Source organism: Stegastes partitus, unplaced genomic scaffold (genome assembly GCF_000690725.1).
Source record: "Stegastes partitus isolate 25-593 unplaced genomic scaffold, Stegastes_partitus-1.0.2 Scaffold89, whole genome shotgun sequence".
NCBI lineage: Eukaryota > Metazoa > Chordata > Actinopteri > Pomacentridae > Stegastes > Stegastes partitus.
Genome location: NW_007577820.1, coordinates 267777 through 284574, shown reverse-complemented (window position 1 = coordinate 284574; position 16798 = coordinate 267777). Strand labels below are relative to the sequence as shown.

The window sequence follows — 16798 nt, the reverse complement described above, 5'->3', positions numbered from 1 at the left end:
TTTTATACAGTCTATGAGTGAAACGTGTCATAACTGAAACTATAACCGTCATGTAGTTCCTGTGTTCTGCTTGCGGGGGCAGCACAGCTCAGAACTTCCTCTCACAAGGTCACTCCTTACAGAACCCCCACCCCCCCTGTGACATCACTGTGACATCACTGTGACATCACTGTGACATCACTGTCTGCTCTGTCGTCAGGGACGGCGAGGGAAGGGGTCGGAGCCTGAACCAGCAGACGCTGCTGCAGCTGGAGACGCTGCAGAACCAACAGCTGCAGCTGCAGGTAAACACACTCACCTGTCCAGGTGCTTCCTCTCTCTGCTGTCTGGCTCCTCATTGGCTCTCCTCTCCTCCAATCAGAGTCAGCTGCTGGAGTCTGCCCTCAGGATAGTGACAGGCCACGCCCCCCCGGCCTCTGACCTCACAGCCTCAGGTCGGCCCGCCCACCTGCAGGTCACACACCTGGATGCTGCAGGTAAACACACACACATGAGAGCACCTTGTGTTGGTCAACCTTAGGCCCGGGGGCCACCAGGGGGACACGTCAGAGCAGCTTTAACCCGTTATAGAAAGTCATTCTTGTTTTAAACAATCTGAACATTTATCACAACCAGAAAACAGACAAAGTCATTTACAGTTTTTCCTCTCCGATGATCTTTGAACTAATCGTATAATTTTCAGATCGGTGAAGAAAATGAGAAACGTTTGAGCCAAATCGACGCGTCTCATTGAAAACATACCAAATATACCAGTTATATAATTCTAACAGTTTATAGAAAACTTTTGCTGTTCTTTGACTTGTAGTAGTTCGACAAAGAGATTCGTTTACATTTAATCTGGTTTTTAAAAGTCTTTATTTCATGTAATGCAGGTGGAGCACAGTTCATTTAACACGTGGTTATTATTCGTCTGGTATCCAAACAGTCTTCATCATCATATCGTGTTTGATCAAACCATCGTCTCTGTTGTTACTTCTGGAAATGGAAGAAAAAATGAAATCGTTTCTCTTGAGGGCCTAAAATGTTTCAAATTTGGATTGCGAGAGTGTGCAGCTGCTGAAACAGTTGTTAGTAAAAGGATGATAAACGTTCACGTCGTGATGTTAAACAGAATCAAACTGAGCCAAGTGGCCAGCAGGTGGCGACGTCGCCCCTCCGACGGTGATGCTGCTGGAGTATGTGCCGTTACCGTGGCAACGTGATGCAGCAGAACACATCTGTGTGTGTGTGTGTGTGTGTGTGTGTGTGTGTGTGTGTGTGGATGCCTCTTCCTGCAGGGGATGGAGACGGGGTTGTCATGGTAACCAGGGTGTTTGTAGCACCGCACCTATTTATAGTTTCAATCCTGAATTCAGCGCTGATGCTCTGTAGCTGAGTGTGTATGTGTGTGTGTGTGTGTGTGTGTGTGTGTGTGTGTGTGTGTGTGTGTGTATGTATGTGTGTGTGTGTACATCACGTGTGTGTGTGCGTGTGTGTGTGTACATCACATGTGTGTAGTTTCAGGTTATGACAGACGACGACGGCGCTGAATAAAATATCAGCATCAGTGTCACCGAAAACCTAAAACATGTTCTTTAGCATGTTTGTGAGAGCTGCTTGAAAATCCTGGAGGGTTTCAGACCAGTTTTCAAGGCCTGGAAAATCAGAGAAATGATGAAATGTCCTGAAAATCACTGCGTCATCCTAGAATACGCTGCAGACGTACGTTTGATTCACCGTTATTGTTCCAGCACGTTCGAAACAGACGTTGATCCGAAGTTGTTTCCGACAGAGAAATGAGATCACAAACAAACCCGTGATTTAAACACTGATGCTGCTGCTCTGCAGTATTACTTGCAGTATTATATGTAGTTTTATATGCAGTGTTATATGTAGTATTATATGTAGTATTATATGCAGTATTATATGTAGTATTATATGTAGTACACGTGTGTCTGACAGTAGTACATGATGTATGATGTGTGTTGCCGGCTTTGTTTCCTTCTTCTCTCCTCCAGCAAACGGCCGGAGCTCCTCGGCAACCGCAGCCTCTTCTGCCGCCACTGCTGCCGTGGAAACCGTGCCAGTTGCCATGGAAACGTGCCGCCGTGACCGATGGCCAGAGCAAACCAGGTGAAGGGGGAGGAGGGGGAGGATGCGGTGGTGGGCGGGGGGGTGGGGGGGAGGGTGTTTCTGTGGGTCCGATCGTGACAGTTTTGTTAAACAGAGACCGAGTCCTGCAGACTGAGGTCAGCGTGGCCGGATCAGGAGCTGCAGCAGGAACAACTGAAACACCGACCGTCTGCAGAGACATCACTCTGAGATGGTTCTGACAGATATCGCACACATGAGTCAGGGTTTTAGTGCTCGTTTCTTTTGCATCTCTTTGCCGCTGAAACGAACACACAGACGACGGTGGGGTTCTGCTGCAGTCTGCACCAGACGAGCTGCAGGATGTGATTTGTTGACCGCAGCGTCTCTGCAGCATCACAAAGCAGCTTCAGTTAAAACGGCACGTCGGGCTCCTGTGGTCACCGTAATGTTAGTTTAATAATTGCTAGTTTTGCTCTGACATGTAGGACTCACCTGGAGAGCTCTGAATCAGAATTTTAAGCAGCAACAAATTAAAATATCCAAAAAAGGAGCTGATTTGTTCAGTTCTCCTGCTCACAGTCGTGTGTACCAGCAGTGGGCTGACATGGTTCTTTAAGGTCACTGATTATAAGGGATCTGGTCAGAAGAGGAGCTCAGCAGCAGCTTTTTGGAACTAACCGGCAATAAAAATGAAATTCAGAAAAACACAAACTTGAAGACTGTTGAGGCGTCTTTGTTGACTGTTACTGGTAGTTAATCAGATCCTGCTGTGGCATCAGAGTTACACCAGCACATATTAAGATGTATTTATTTTAGCGGATTAAAAGAAATGCTGATGGCTGGAAAATGCTGCGTATCGAACCCAGGAGCTGGTGGATTCTTAATGTGTTCCCACAACTGGGTTTTTAAAAGAAGTCACCAGCAGAAACGAACCCAGAACTGCCATCAACAACGAGAACATGTTGCGTCTTTGGTTTTCCATCTTTAAGCCTCAAATACAAACACTGCAGCGCCGCCATCGGACATGTGAAGTCACATCATACAAACATGCAGCTGAAACTTGTGAGAGCATCAACAAGTTTCAGAAATCTCACCTAATTTATCAGAAACTGTGTTTTTTAATCTCCCTGATGATTATGATTCAGGTCAGACTGATATGTTTCACTGAGCAGCATCCAACGAATCCACGTCAGTGAGACACTAATCACTGATCTTAGTCACATGTTTGTTGAATCCGTTCTGATTCTGGACAGTTTTCTAGAGCCTCTAACATCTTCTGGACGTCGTGGCTCCTCTTTCATTTTCAGCAGCTTCAGGTTTTCTGGGAGAGTTGGTCAGATCTTGTAACAAATTAGAGAAAAGGAGGTTTGGAGTTCCTCAGGGATCAATTTTGGGTCCTCTTTTGTTTTCAATTTACTGTTTGTTTGTACAAATTATTATACATACAAGCACAAATATAATGAAGTATTATTACCGTAAAAACACACTTTTAATAAGAAGCTGGTGCAGTTTGTGTATATAATATTCATTTCACAAGATTAAAATTTGTCCCGGAAAGTCTGATCTTCTCCTGGGACGCTAGGTGGACGGATTGTTTCATTGTCCCCCTCTGGTTCTGCCGTTAAATGATCTAATGAATGAACTCCTCATCATCATGTTACTGTGACGATAAGACAAGCGGACAAACTTCTGTATCAGCGTGTCCGGCTGTAGGCAATAAAATACTGCCACCATCAGGTCACACTGGGAACTATAGCTCTGCCATTTACAATAATCTTCCGGCATTCTGTGAAAACACATTTTTAATCGAAAGTTGTTGGAGTTTGCTTCGGAAACAATACTTTCATAAGCTGGTAATTTGTCCTGAACTTCTCTTGGAACGTTAACTGGACGAATCATTTTCATGCTCTGGTTCTAGCAAACGTTGTACCTCAGCTGCAGCATCATGTTACTGTGACGATAAGACAACAGGACAAACTTCTGTATCAGTGTGTCCGGCTGTAGGCAATAAGATGCTGCTGCAGTCGGGTGAATCACGGCTCTGCTCTTTGTAACCTTCATCCATCAGACTGTGTCGCTCATATGGATGTTTTACAGAAACACGAAGCGTCCGTCCGTGTCGTGTTCGTGTGAATCGTTGTGTTGTGGTTGTTGGATCCACGTTCGACTGTATCAGCATGTGGAGCCTCAGAGCGTCTGAACGCTGCAGCGGCCTTCATTTGCATAATCATTCATAGAGAGACTCTGCAGCTCGTCGTGTATTCAGCCCCCTCCTCCTCCTCCTCCTCGCAGCGCGGTCGCCGGGCGCGTTTCCACGGCAACGCAGGCGGTATCCATCCGAGGCACGCCGTGTGTGTGTGTGTGTGTGTGTGTGTGTGTGTGTGTGGCGCAGAGCCAAACAGCCGACATTAAACCTTCGCCTGGAGGTTTGGTGGCGGCCGGTTGGTAACATCATATTTTACCCAGAATGCATCAGGATGGCGCGGGGCCACAGTCAGCCAGTTAGCCCCGTAACGTCTGGAAACCTGGATTCACGGAAGACGTCAGTGGGTTGTTTTCTCTCCTGGTTCCTGTCTTTTCCTGCAGCTTCACCTCTTTGAACATCATGTTTTCTGTTTCTGCTGAACACAGATTTCAGAATCACGCCTCTGCGTTAAAGTCTCTCATTCAGTGTCTGTTCGTCTGTTAGCAGCAGACTGAAGCGAAACACTCTGGCTTTTATTTCAAGCTGCAAGTGTTGTCTAAATGCAGACATCTAAACACATGCAAACAGGATGAAGTCATGTTTCAGAAGCAGTAAACTGGTCGTTGCTGTATTCATGTCTCATAATCTGAGGCTGAATTCAACCGAAGCCATTAACATTAGACATTAATGGGCCGAACTCGGAGCTTCTCTTCAACCAGCCGATCATCGTGTTCTCTGTAGATGAACTAAACGTTCCTCAGAGCTCTGAGAGGTTCCACCTAATCAGTCTGAATCATAAACCAGCAGATCAGATCTCTGTAACCTGGTTATTTTCACTGACATGATGAGAACACGCTGAGCAGAGCAGCCGCACACATTCATAGGACGACATCAACCTGTGATTTCACATCGTTTTGTGGTGATTCCGAGTCTTTGTGGTGCTTTTTGCATCATTGTGTGATGGTTTTATTATCTTTTTTGGTAATTTTTCATCTATTAGAGGAGATTTTAGCTTTTTTTGTGTTTATTTTGCTTCTGTTGTGGTCATTTTTGCATATTTTTTGTTAATTCTGCATATTTTTTGTTAATTTTGCATCTACTATTGGTCATTTTTGCATTTTTTGAGGGTAATTTGGATCTTTTTGTGATATTTTAGCATCTTTTTTGGTAATTTTTCATCTATTAGTGGTGATTTTGGCTTTTTCTTTGGTGATTTTGTATTTGTTGTTGTCATTTTTGCATCTTTCTTGGTAATTCGATGTCTTTTTGGTAATTTTGCATCTATTATTAGTCATTTTTGTATTTTGGGTGGGTGATTTTGCATCTTTTAGTTTTGATTTTGAGACTTTGAGGTGATTTTGCATCTTTTTGTGACAATTATAGCATCTTTTATTGTAATTTTGCATCTATTAGTGGTGATTTTGCATATTGATGTTTGATTTTTACAACTTTCTTGATTATTCTGTGTCTTCTGTTAATTTTGCATCTGTTATTGGTCATTTTTGCATTTTTTTAGGGTAATTTGGATCTTTTTGTGATATTTTACCATCTTTTTTTTGGTCATTTTGCATCTGTTGTGGTCATTTTTGCATCTTTCTTGGTAGTTCTGCATCTTTTTTGTTAATTTTACATACATTATTGGTAATTTTTGCATTTTTGGGGGTAATTTAACATCTTTTCGTGGTAATTTTTGCATTTTGTCGCTGTTTTGCGTCTCTTGGTGTTTGCTTTGAGTCATCTTGTGTGTCTTTGCTGTTGTTCAGTCTCAATGTTGGTTCTGCATCTGTTTGTTTCGCGTCTCTTCTGGTCATTTTTAATTTGCGTGCAGATGTTTTACATCTGGTGATGAACTGTTTATGTGTGTAAAAGGTGCTTTTTTTGCTGTTTGGTTTTGCTTTTCATTTCCTAGCGTCTCTTTTTGTCACTGTTTGGAATCATTTAGTTTGTCTTTGTTTGGAGCCCAACATTCAGTTCAATCAGTTTCGACCTGATGGATTAATGATCAGAACACCTGCAGGAACCAGATCAACTGATCGTCTCTTAATTAAACTCAGTGACAGTTTGGGGACCAGTTCTAGACGCCCTCTCGTCTCGTTCATTCAACATGATGTAAACCAACACATGACTTTGTGCTTTTCCTGCAGAATCAATGCTTATTTCTCTGCATGTTGTGATATTCTGGATCCTGCTGCGTTTCCTGATTCAAACCTCTGATGTCGATCCTCTGGACGAGTTCTCCTCTGAAACCGTGCGTCGATCGTCGGAGCAGATTATCGATCCGCGCGTCGACTAACGAAGCAATGGTCTGAGCTCTGAGGTTTCCATGTTGTTGCATCAGAATCGAAAACAAGCTGAGAGACACAAAGAGGAGCGATCGAGGCTCACCGAGACAGAGAGAGAGAGGGAGAGGGAGGAAACCTGCCTAGCAACACAGTCTGCAGCAAACAGCCGAGCCGCCTTAAACAGTCCACCTTAAGGTGCTGCTGCTCAACATAAACACAGCTTGTGCTGCAGATTCAACATCATCTCGTGTTCTGCTGTAAATCACAACACGAACCAGGTTCAGCCTCGTCTCACAGATAATCCCCGTCCCATAAACTGAATTCTCTTTTTCAAGAAGCTTATTTTCTTCCTGAAAAATGAATCAGCAGCATCAGCTTCCACTCAGGAGTCACGTCTCCATGTTCACTTCACTGCTTTTTCTGTTGCATGAAGGAAAATACCAGAGATTCAGGTGAAATACGACCTTTTCTCAACACGCCAGAAGCTTTTACTCCGTTTCATTACAGCTCATGTCTGATTATTTGGCTGTAAACGGTGACTCAGATACGTATTTGTGAAATATCGTAAACAGGAGGAACGTGCTTCCCTTAAAACTAAACTGTGATGCAGTTTAGTTGTAGAGAAACTGATTTGTTCACGTTAATGGTCTGAACTCGAAGAGACGAATATTTATTTGCTCAGTTAATGGATGAACTTGGAATGAAATGAATAAAACACCACAAAACGATGTCATTTAATGTAAAAAGAGTTTAATTCTCACATTTAGATCTGGCAGCGTCGAATGTTCAACATCTTTCCTTGAAAATTTGTGAAATTCTCACTGATTTATTTCTTTTTAAAAAAATCATCCGTTAAGTTCCTCAGCTCCTCGGTGACACCTGGAGTTCTTTGAGATTTTTATTTTTTACACCAGAAAACGGTGAAAAAACGTGGACCAGAATTTCCTCAAACGTCTCGTTTAGTCCGAAGATGTTCAGTTTAAACCAGAAAATACTCACAGAGACGGAGCTGCAGTCAGAGTTTAGACACTCAGACTGATGAAGCTCTGCAGTGTTTACATGAACCAGACAGAAAAACTCCTTTCAAAGTCTTTATTGCTTTTATTCATCAGATTCTTTAATTATCTCATCAGGATTTATTGACTGGATTTACTCAGATTTATTATTAAGAATTAATGCTGTTAAAAATACAGTAATTTCTTAAACTATTCTTATTTTACAGATTTATTAAAACTGTTAAAAATGTCCACATCACAAGTCTGTACTTTATAAATGGTTGTTTGACCATAAAGTTACATAATTTATTTAAATTTGCTAAAATATAGAATTACTTTACAGGCATTTTAGCAGTTTTCTAACATCAGTTTTCCACCATTTTAACATTTTGTTTTGCACTGTTTATGAGGTGGAGCACTAGCTGATTGATTGATTGATTGATTGATTGATTGATTGATTGATTGATTGATTGATTGATTGGCTCCACATTTCAGGTGTTTCTACCTGCAGCTGTAAATGGAGCTCTGAAGGGGGAGGGGGGACACGAGGGGGGGCAACAAGTGTCATCATTGGAGGAGGGGCGGTGACGTCACTTACTCCACCAGGTGGCATTCCTGCAGGGGGAGGGGGGGTCGCATTCCTCCGCTCCTGGGGGAGTGATGCATGCAGGGAAGCAGCAGCCTCCTCCGCAGCAACAATAAGCCGACAGCCGGAGAGGAGCCGCCGCAGCCCGGACCTCCTCTCGGCGCTTCTCCCACTTCGAGCAGCAGCCGGTGGCTCCGCGGAGGAGGCAGGCAGGGAGATGTCCTCCCCGCAGGTCTCCTCGTCCCGCAGACAGTCATGCTACCTGTGCGACCTGCCCCGGATGCCCTGGGCCATGATCTGGGACTTCACCGAGCCCGTGTGCCGGGGCTGCGTCAACTACGAGGGCGCGGACCGGATCGAGTTCGTCATCGAGACGGCGCGACACCTGAAGCGGGCTCACGGCTTCCAGGAGGGCCGGTCCGCGGCGGGAGGACCGCAGCAGCAGCAGCAGCAGCAGCAGCAGCAGCAGCAGCAGCAGCCCGCCGCGGCCAAGAGCCAGGCGGTGCTGCTGAGCGGGAAGGAGCCGGTGGGGCCGCTGAACCACCACCACCACCCGGCGGACGGACCGGGGAAGTCTCAGCAGCCCGCTCTGGACCGGTACTCGCTGGGAGCGGACAGCCGGGCTCGGTTCGACTACAGCGGCCACAGCAGCAGCAGCAGGCTGCCCAACGGGCTCGGAGGACCGAACGGCTTTAAGGACGACGGACCGCCGGAGCTCAACCGGCAGAGCCCGAACTCCCGGAGCCGGAGCCACGGGGGGCTGGTATCGGCTCCGGGCCAGATGAATGTACCGCCGAACCTGCTGCCGCAGACCCTGCTGAACGGACCGGGCCCGCACATGGCCGGCAGAGCGCCGCCGCAGAGCTCCATGGTCGGCGTGCTGAGCGGGCAGGTCGGGCTGGCGGAGCCCGGAGGGAAGCGGCCCGCCTCGGTGTCCAGCACCGACCAGGAGCGGGAGCTGAAGGAGAAGCAGCGCAACGCGGAGGCTCTGGCCGAGCTGAGCGAGAGCCTCCGGAACCGGCAGGAGGAGTGGACCAGCAAGCCGAAGGCGGTGCGCGACACGCTGGTCGCCCTGTCCGGCTGCACGCCGTTCGACGTCCGCTTCAAGAAGGACCACGGGCTGGTGGGCCGCGTGTTCGCCTTCGACGCGGTGTCCAAGCCCGGGATGGACTACGAGCTGAAGATCTTCATCGAGTATCCGAGCGGCTCCGGGAACGTGTTCTCCAGCGCCTCCGGGGTGGCCAAGCAGATGTACCAGGACTGCATGAAGGACTTCGGCCGGGGCCTGTCCTCCGGCTTCAAGTACCTGGAGTACGAGAAGAAGCACGGCTCCGGGGACTGGCGGCTGCTCGGGGATTTACTGCCGGAGTCGCTGCGCTTCTTCAAGGAGGGCGTGGGGGGAGACATGCTGCCGCAGCCCTACATCGACGGCAGCTACCCGCTGCTGCCCACCTCCCTGGTGCTGCCCGGCCGGGCTCTGGCGTCGGGCAGCGGCAGCAGCGGCTCCAGGGCGGCGGTGAGAAAGAGGAAGGCGTCCCCGGAGCCGGACTCGGCGGACGGCGGGCTGAAGCTGACGGAGGAGCAGCAGCGGCAGCAGTGGATCAACAGCCAGACCGAAGCCCTGAAGCTGTCCATGGCTGCGGGCTCCTTCGCCGGGCCGCCGCCCCCGCTGGGCCCGGGACACCCCGGGCTCCCCCCCGGCCTCCCCTCCGGCCGCGCCACACCCCCGGAGCCCGCCGCGCCCCCGCAGAACGGACAGTCCCCGATGGCCGCGCTCATGTCGGTCGCTGACACGCTCGGGAACGCGCACTCGCCCAACAAGGACCGGGACTCGGTCCACTCCACCACGTCCTCCTCCAGACACAACAGCAGCAGCCCGGTGTCCCCCGCGTCCGTGTCCGGGCAGCGGCGCCTCTCGTCCCGCAACGGGGACCTCGGGCTGCCGGCGCCGTCGCAGTCCTCGGGAGGCATGGACCAGGTGCACGCCCAGAACGTGCCCGACTCCCCGATGGCCAACAGCGGGCCTCTGTGCTGCACGATCTGCCACGAACGCTTGGAGGACACCCACTTCGTGCAGTGTCCGTCCGTCCCCGGCCACAAGTTCTGCTTCCCCTGCTCCAGAGAGAGCATTAAGGCCCAGGGAGCCTCCGGAGAGGTGTACTGCCCCAGCGGGGAGAAGTGCCCGCTGGTGGGCTCCAACGTGCCCTGGGCCTTCATGCAGGGGGAGATAGCCACCATCCTGGCCGGAGACGTGAAGGTAAAGAAGGAGAGAGACCCGTGAGGAGGAAGAGGAGCTGCTGGTGCTGCTGCTGAGCCTCAGGCTGTCAGTGGAGGGACAGTATTGATCCCAATCAATCAATCAATCAGTCTGCTTTTAGTTTGGATCACAGATCACACTGAGGTACTTTAACAGAGTCTTTTTCTTTCATGCAACATGTCAGCACCGAGGATGCTTTTCTATAAATCAAACTCACAGAATCTGTAAAACCAAGTCGACCTGATCAGGTTATTGATCGTTTCGGTCATTTTTCAGCCACAGAAAGTTCAGAATTTTCTGTTTTTCTGTCAAATTATTTAACAGTTTCGATTTAGTTTTAAATATTGATGATTGGGCTGATTGTGCTCCCTGAAGGCGACACAATGATCAATAATTAATGCCGTTTACTAATCAGTTAAATCAGCTCCACTGACAGTAAAATGCTGTTCATGCATCACTGATCAGTGTCATGTAATCCAGGTCCAATAGTTCTGATTCAGTCCATTGTTCTGTTTCTTCCTTTGACTATTTTTGCAGGGCGGTGTTACACAATACTTGTTTATTTGTAAACTGACCACCTGCATTTCTATTCGACCAGAATGATGAATTTTATCGTATAGTTTACAGATAAGGTGGAGAATGTTCCAGATTTCTCCTGAAGTTGCTCCACAGTGAACACTGGAGTCGTACTGCAGCATCTGGATCGGCTCTGATATCCCCGTCTGTCGTTTCTGAACACGACGACGGTTTTAGTCTGTCGTTTAGACTGAATGTTGGAATCGACTCAAACATGAAGATAAAAAGACGATCAGGACGTTTTTATGAGGAAAAAAATGCTGGTTTTCAATGAAGCATACAGTTTTATCAAATGTTTCAGAAACTTAATGTGAAATAATAGCAAATTCGACATAAAACAAGTAAATATTTTGCATTTTTAAATATTTTAATTGGACTGTTTGGGGCGTAAGACACCCTAAATGTTGTTCTTTGTTTCCGGGGTGCAGAGCTTTGGCTCCATTTGCTGCAGAATCACGACCAGATCGTTTAGTTATGAACAAAAAAAAGGCTCCGATGGTTTAAAATGGATTCATCACCCTGCTGTTGTCAGTTCACCAGTCCAAGAATCAGACTTTTATCATCACGCCCAGCAAAAAATCTTTACATTTGGTGGCTTTAAATGAAAAATGGCTGAAACGGTTGATGTGATAATTAGGTAATGAATTCATCCACCTGCTTTCTGCTGCTTATCTGGATCCATTCACTGATTACGATTTCATTTAATTAATTATGTCATCGGGAGTTACACACAGCTGGAAACGTCATCTCATAAAATACCCACCGTTTCTTTTGTCCCTGCTGGATTTCCATCAGACTTGATAGTGAAATCAGATTCAATTCATAATTCTTGAATTTAACTCATCTGTTGTGTAAAAAAACAAAACAGTTTTATTTACGACAAAGCCGTCGACACGCAGCAGGAAAAAGTTGTTGAGTAAAAAACACATGAAAAGCATTTAAATCTGATCTTGTGTCACTAATCACACTCTGGGCTCCTCAGGACTCAAAAAATATTAAATTAGCATAAAATGGGAGCGATACAGAGTTCTGTGTGCAGCAGAATAACAAAGACTTGTGAGATTTGGTTTAATACAGACGTGATCCACAGGAAACAAACTCACATCACTGCTCCTCAGAGTTTCCAGCAAACTCTTTATTTTCTGTAAATTCACTAAAAATCTAACAAAGCGCCACGAAACTAAGCAAACGTCGTGAAACTGTTTGTGAATTACAGCGAAACGGACCAACGACGTGTTAGAGAAGTGGAAAGGTTCTGGTTCTGAAAAGATATTTTCCTTTTATTCCAACACGAGAAGCTTTTTTTTAATGGATCTTGTTAAAATATGATAACTTGATTATCAATATCATAATAATGCAGATCAATTCAAGACTTTGTGTGAGCCACGTGTGTTGATGAAGTTCTGCTTCACGCCGTGTTGCTGCCGTTATCGATCACATGGACGACGTATCAATCGGCTCCAGCTGATCGATGAGGCGTGACGCCGCCTGCAGACACTCGTCACTCCTTAAAATCCTCCTCTGTGTCGCGGGCTGATCACAGAATTGCGATCAATAACGGCAGAACCTCGCGGAGACTCGAGCCGAGCGTGAAGGAGAACTTCATCACTTCACGTAAATGAGCCGGACGCTTTCATTCATCAGTTTTCTGCTCCGTTTCCTCGTTTAGCTTCTCGTTATCATCACCGTTATAACAGGAAACTCTTCACACTGTAACAAATGAACGGTTTATAGTTACAACCTGAGACATTTCAACGCCGTAATAACATAAAATATCTCGGTATAATGATAAATATTTCACTTTTTTTCCTCCTGGCAGCAGCTTTCTGAATCAAATAAACCAGTCTTTGCTGAAAACAAACGAGTCAGTCCTTAAAAAACACTAAATGTTGAATGAGCTGACGGAGCAGAAGGATGCTGTGCAGCTCCTCCAGAGTCCACAGAGAGTTTTTAGAGCTGAAACAAACAGTTTAGCTGCTAATCAATTCAACTCACTGGTTTCAAGCTCTTGTTTTATTTCCATGCGAGAACGTTTGCTGATTTTATTCTGTGGTCACATTAACGAACGGTTTCAGCCCAAATGTTGAACAAAATGAGACGTAAACGTGGACTAAAAGGATAAAAATCAGCAGATAAATAAACCGAGTCGACCAAAGTTCTGCTCAAATCAGAGGAAAGGCAACAACAAAGATTAAAAAATAAACAGGATGAAAACTGACAAAATCCATTTGTAAACTAAATATAAAAGCATTGAGGGGCAGAATAACAACTTGTAAGATCGATTTGTAAAATGAAATAATTAGGAAATACTAAAATATTAAGGCTACTAATGAGATGGAACGAGCAGATAAAAGCTGATTTCACTTCATCAAAGTCAAAAAGTTTGTAAAGTTTCATTCATCGGGGACAAAAGAAAAGTTTTCTCTCCAGCCGACTAAAGACGAAGTCAGATTTCAAACCTGAAGATGACGAACGTTTAGTTTCACTGTAGCGGCTGTAAAATGCCGCTCAACTTTTTTAGCTTCTTTTTTGTTTCCACGTCGAGCCGCTCGAGTTTCTTTCGCCTCCGACAGATGAGCAGCGTCCGTCTGACTCGAGGAGACTCGGTCCACGTGGTCCAGTTGCTTTGTGGCGTTTTCACTCAGTTTACTTTCATTTTCAGCCGCGACTGTTTACCGTAGTTCTGGTTCGCTGTTTGCTTTGCTGTGAACTCGGGGGTGTGTTTACTTCCGGTTGCTGTTGTGTACTTTGGCTCCTTGTCAGTGTTTACTTTCGTTCATCACCGCTGTTTACGTCCGTTCACCGTCACCGTGCCGTTTGCTTTTGTTTCCGATCGTTTCTCTCTTTTGGTCGTCGCTTCCTTTTGTTTCCGATCATTTTTATTCACTGTAAACGTTTGTTGTCATTCGTTGTTTGGTTTCGTTGTCGTTCGCTGTTTATGTTTCGTTTTTGGTCGCTTTTGGTTTCGTCTTCTTTCGCCGTTTGTTTTTGATCTCAGTTTAATTTCATCATTTGTTCTAAACGATTGTCTGTGTTCGCTGTGTGTTTGTTTCTGTTCGGTTGTCGTTTCTGGTCCCTGTTTAGTTTCGTTTTCGTTCACTGTTTATGTTCATTTTTGGTTCCTTTTATGTTTTTACGCTACAAAACTACGAGTTCAGGTTTAGCAGAAGATGACGGTTGGTGTTAAAGTCGAACCAAACACGAAGCTCTTTTTATGAGATGACGAGTTCCTTCACAATAATAGCCCTGAAAAAAAGCATCTCACTATTTTGCAGCTTTTATTGTGAAAATATTGCATTTTGCACCAACACATTTGTGAGACTGGATAGACGGTGAACAATCACGTCTGGTTCAGTTGAAAGTTTTTAAAAGCAGGTTTGAAGGCGAGCTGTGTGTCATCGTCGTCATTTAGCCTCAAACATGTTTAGTTCTGCAAACGTTTCATGGAGCGATTCACAAGAGGAAGTCGTCGACATACGATGGAGACGTCCGGTTTTCTCTCCACTGAGGCGTCAACGAAGCCATGAGGTTTTTCAGCAGCTGCAGGTTCGCTGGAGGACGAAGGTCAAACATATAAATATTCTACGTGTGGATGTTTCAGAACAAGTCGTCTAACAGAAATCCGAGTGTTGGTGTTTGTCGTGGAGGTGCCGGAGGTGAACAGTGATGTTGTGTTTCAGCAGACAGACGCTTCAGAGACTGACGCTAACAAACGCCATCGTCACGTTATCAAGTCGTGTCTGTACGTTAAAAAACAAAACAACAACAAAAAAAAACAAACAATGCGTTTTTTATTTTTTATAGAAGCTGTTTGATTTTTTTTTTTAGAATCATTTTTGATTTTTTGTATTTTTTAATTGATGATTGAGAGTTTTTTTTTATTAATTTGAATGTTTTACTGCAATAAAAACCTTTTTCTTCAGCCTTTCTTTGTGTTTCTGTCTCGCATCGGCGGTTTTGGTTCGGCGGTTCCTGTTTCTGTTTCTGTTCCTGTCGTGACAAATAAAAGTGATAAAAACAGATGAAACGAACACCTTTGATCTTGTAACGTGCCTTGGAGCTGAGTCCGTTGTAATAAATTCCATTGGTATGAACCTTTTCAGTGAAATGAGACTTTTCTTTCTGACTCCACAGCTGGGACTCGCCTTTACTTTGAAACTCTGTTGGTGGAGGTTTTTGGACGAGAGCTCAGAGTCTGTGCAGAAATACGTCTTTCGTTTTGAGTGTTTAACTTCAGTGACGAGCTGCAGCAGCTCGGTGAATACGATGTGTGCTGGCTGGAGGAGGACAAAAGCAGTTGTTCTTTTTCTGCAACGAGATTCAATGAATTTGTTTTGACTCATGAGTTTATTTAAAACAAGTTAAACTGGAATTAAAGGGAAACTTAGTTGAGCTGCAGCAATTAATGGATTCCTGCTCAGCTGCTGAATTAATCGGCAGGTATTTGATCATTTATTAATTATTTGGAGCCATTTAAAACAAAAACCAGCCTAAATTCTCTTCTTCAGTGTGAATGTTTTCTGGGTTTTTTTTCCTCATCTCTGGCAGTGAAATTAATATCTTCGGACAAACCAAGACATTTTCTGACAACTAATCAATTAATCTGTGAAACAATCAACCAGGAAAGTCGTTGGTTTTGGCCCAGTTGGCTTCTGTTGGACTGTGTGTGGTCTGTTTGTGGTCATCTTTAGCTTGATGATGACGATTAAATCTGTATTTTTGGCCTCTTCAGAGCAACAGCTCACTATTTATTTTCCATCTGTGTTTAATCCGCTGATTAGTTTCGTCTCCAGAATGTTGCAGGACGATGAAAACTGTCCGTCACAGGCTCATTTTAATCAACTGATCGATTTAATCTGAGTCATTTTTAAGAGAAACGCCTTCAAAATCGAATAATCGACTAAAATGACAGAATATGATGAAAAAACACCTTTAAAACCTCCCACAGGTCAAAGTCCTGCTCAGAACAGAGCTGTGAGGAATAACCGATTAGTCATCAACTATTTAATCGATCTCTGACTATTTTAAGAGTCCAGTTATCGGTTTGAGTAATTTTATAGTCAAAACAGTCTAAATTCTCTGACTGCAGTGTCTCAAGTGGGAACTTTAATTTCCTCCTGTGTGACAGCAAAGGGAATCTGAATGACATTTGTGAAACTCTACTTGATCCTTCTTTCTGTTTTTACAATATCTGGCTGATGAATAGTGTTAGTTTAGGGATCTCTGTTCATGTAACATGCATTTCAATCAGAGGGTTAATGCCTCCGTTTCCATCTACAGTATCTGTAGCCACTCTTTCTGGAGTGACATCAGATCCAACAGCGTGTAACAGTTTGGTTCAGTCTCTCTGCATAAAACTACATCTTTGTCTTTTATTTGGCAAAATAAATAAAACAACATGCAGAAGTGTCAGATATAATAATCCTCCTGCCAAGCGTGAGCAGAGGCTGTTTGTTTGTGAGCAGGATTACGTAGAATCTGCCGAGCAGGATCTCATGAAGCTCGGTGGAATGCGGCCAGAAGAAGGTTTTAATTAAACGCATGTTGCTGATTCAGCCTGTAAATCTCAGAGTGTACCTGAGGTTTCTGTGCCAGCCTTCCCACCGACATTCACCGGAGCTGAGGAGCGACGAAGACCGAGCAGCCACAGCAGTTAGGAGCTAGATGGAGCAAAAACCTTTAATTAGAATTATAAAATGTAAAATGAGTGATTATATTCACCTCCTATAAAGTGACTAATTCAACAGCTCGACTGTAGCTACACCATGAAGACTGAAGAACACAGCAAGCAACTCAGTGAAAAGGGTGTGAAAAGGCATCAGTCAGGAGACGATACAAGAATGT

At 45.2% G+C, this 16798-nt stretch overlaps 2 protein-coding genes across 2 annotated transcripts in view; both read left to right on the top strand.

Annotated features, from left to right (window-relative positions):
• The window catches only part of kiaa0586 (KIAA0586 ortholog), a 34840-nt gene that overhangs the window by 3409 nt on the left and 14633 nt on the right, over positions 1-16798 (top strand). Inside the window, exons 5-7 of the mRNA XM_008277133.1 lie at positions 200-284; positions 362-476; positions 1998-2112. Coding sequence (XP_008275355.1) covers positions 200-284; positions 362-476; positions 1998-2112 — 315 coding nt within the window. The remainder of the gene's footprint in view (positions 1-199; positions 285-361; positions 477-1997; positions 2113-16798) is intronic.
• On the top strand, positions 8252-10402 carry irf2bpl (interferon regulatory factor 2 binding protein-like). The gene has a single exon (XM_008277102.1). The coding sequence runs from the start codon at positions 8339-8341 to the stop codon at positions 10400-10402; it is 2064 nt and encodes a 687-aa protein (XP_008275324.1). The 5' UTR covers positions 8252-8338.